Consider the following 909-nt stretch of genomic DNA (forward strand, 5'->3'; position numbering starts at 1 on the left):
TAACCAAGATAGAAAATCTCGATCTCACAATGCAAGTGCGAATAAAGCTGATCCAGTCGGCAAAAAAATCAAACCTACCAAGCACCCTAAACAAGAAATCCCAAGAAACTCTATCATATGCCTTACTAACATCCAGTTTGATCACCATACCTCTATATTTGTTTACCTTAGCAGAGTGACAGACCTCCAATACCAATATAATGCTATCAGTTATGTATCTACACGGAGTAAATCCATTTTGTTCTTCAACCACAATAGTTGGAAGAATCTTCTTAAGCCTATTGGCCAGTGATTTTGACAAAATCTTATATATAGTGTTGCACAAGGAAATAGGTCGATAATTAGACATAAACTCACAATCTCCCTTCTTGGGAATCAACACAACAACTGTATTATTCATGTTCTTAACACATTTTTACGAGCCCGAATGTCTTCCACCAATTTAAAAATATCTTCACCCATGAAATCCCAACATCTTTGATAAAATCCAGTCTGGAAACCATCAGGACCCGAATCCTTATTAGGATGAAGCTGGAAAACTGCCTCCTTAATCTCTTCCCGAGAAAAAATTGCATTCAATATTTCATTGTCCATATTCGAGACTAACTCTAGGATTTCTTCAAGCACTCTATTTTGCTCCAAGTTGTCCTTCAAAATAGCATTGCACAAGACTAATTCGAAGAACTTGACCGCCTCTGCTCCAATTTCATCTTCCTCTATACACCAATCTCCCATGTTGTTTCTAACCCTATCAATTTCATTCATGTTCCTGCAGGATTTAACTGAGGCATGAAAATATCCTGTGTCCAAGTCTCCTTCCCTAAGCCATGACTCTCGAGCCTTGTCCTTCCAATAATTTTCTACTCTCGCTAATAATTTTGATAGTTCAGACTTAAGGGATTTTTCATC

At 37.5% G+C, this 909-nt stretch overlaps 1 protein-coding gene across 1 annotated transcript in view; it reads right to left on the reverse strand.

Annotated features, from left to right (window-relative positions):
- Nucleotides 1-396: 396 nt before the first annotated feature.
- The window catches only part of LOC131063529 (uncharacterized), a 756-nt gene continuing 243 nt past the window's right edge, over nucleotides 397-909 (reverse strand). Inside the window, exon 1 of the mRNA XM_057997382.1 lies at nucleotides 397-909. This exon is cut by the window's right edge and continues 243 nt beyond it. Within this exon, the coding sequence (XP_057853365.1) occupies nucleotides 397-909 (513 nt within the window).

Source organism: Cryptomeria japonica, chromosome 4, assembly GCF_030272615.1.
Source record: "Cryptomeria japonica chromosome 4, Sugi_1.0, whole genome shotgun sequence".
Classification (NCBI taxonomy): Eukaryota; Viridiplantae; Streptophyta; class Pinopsida; order Cupressales; family Cupressaceae; genus Cryptomeria; species Cryptomeria japonica.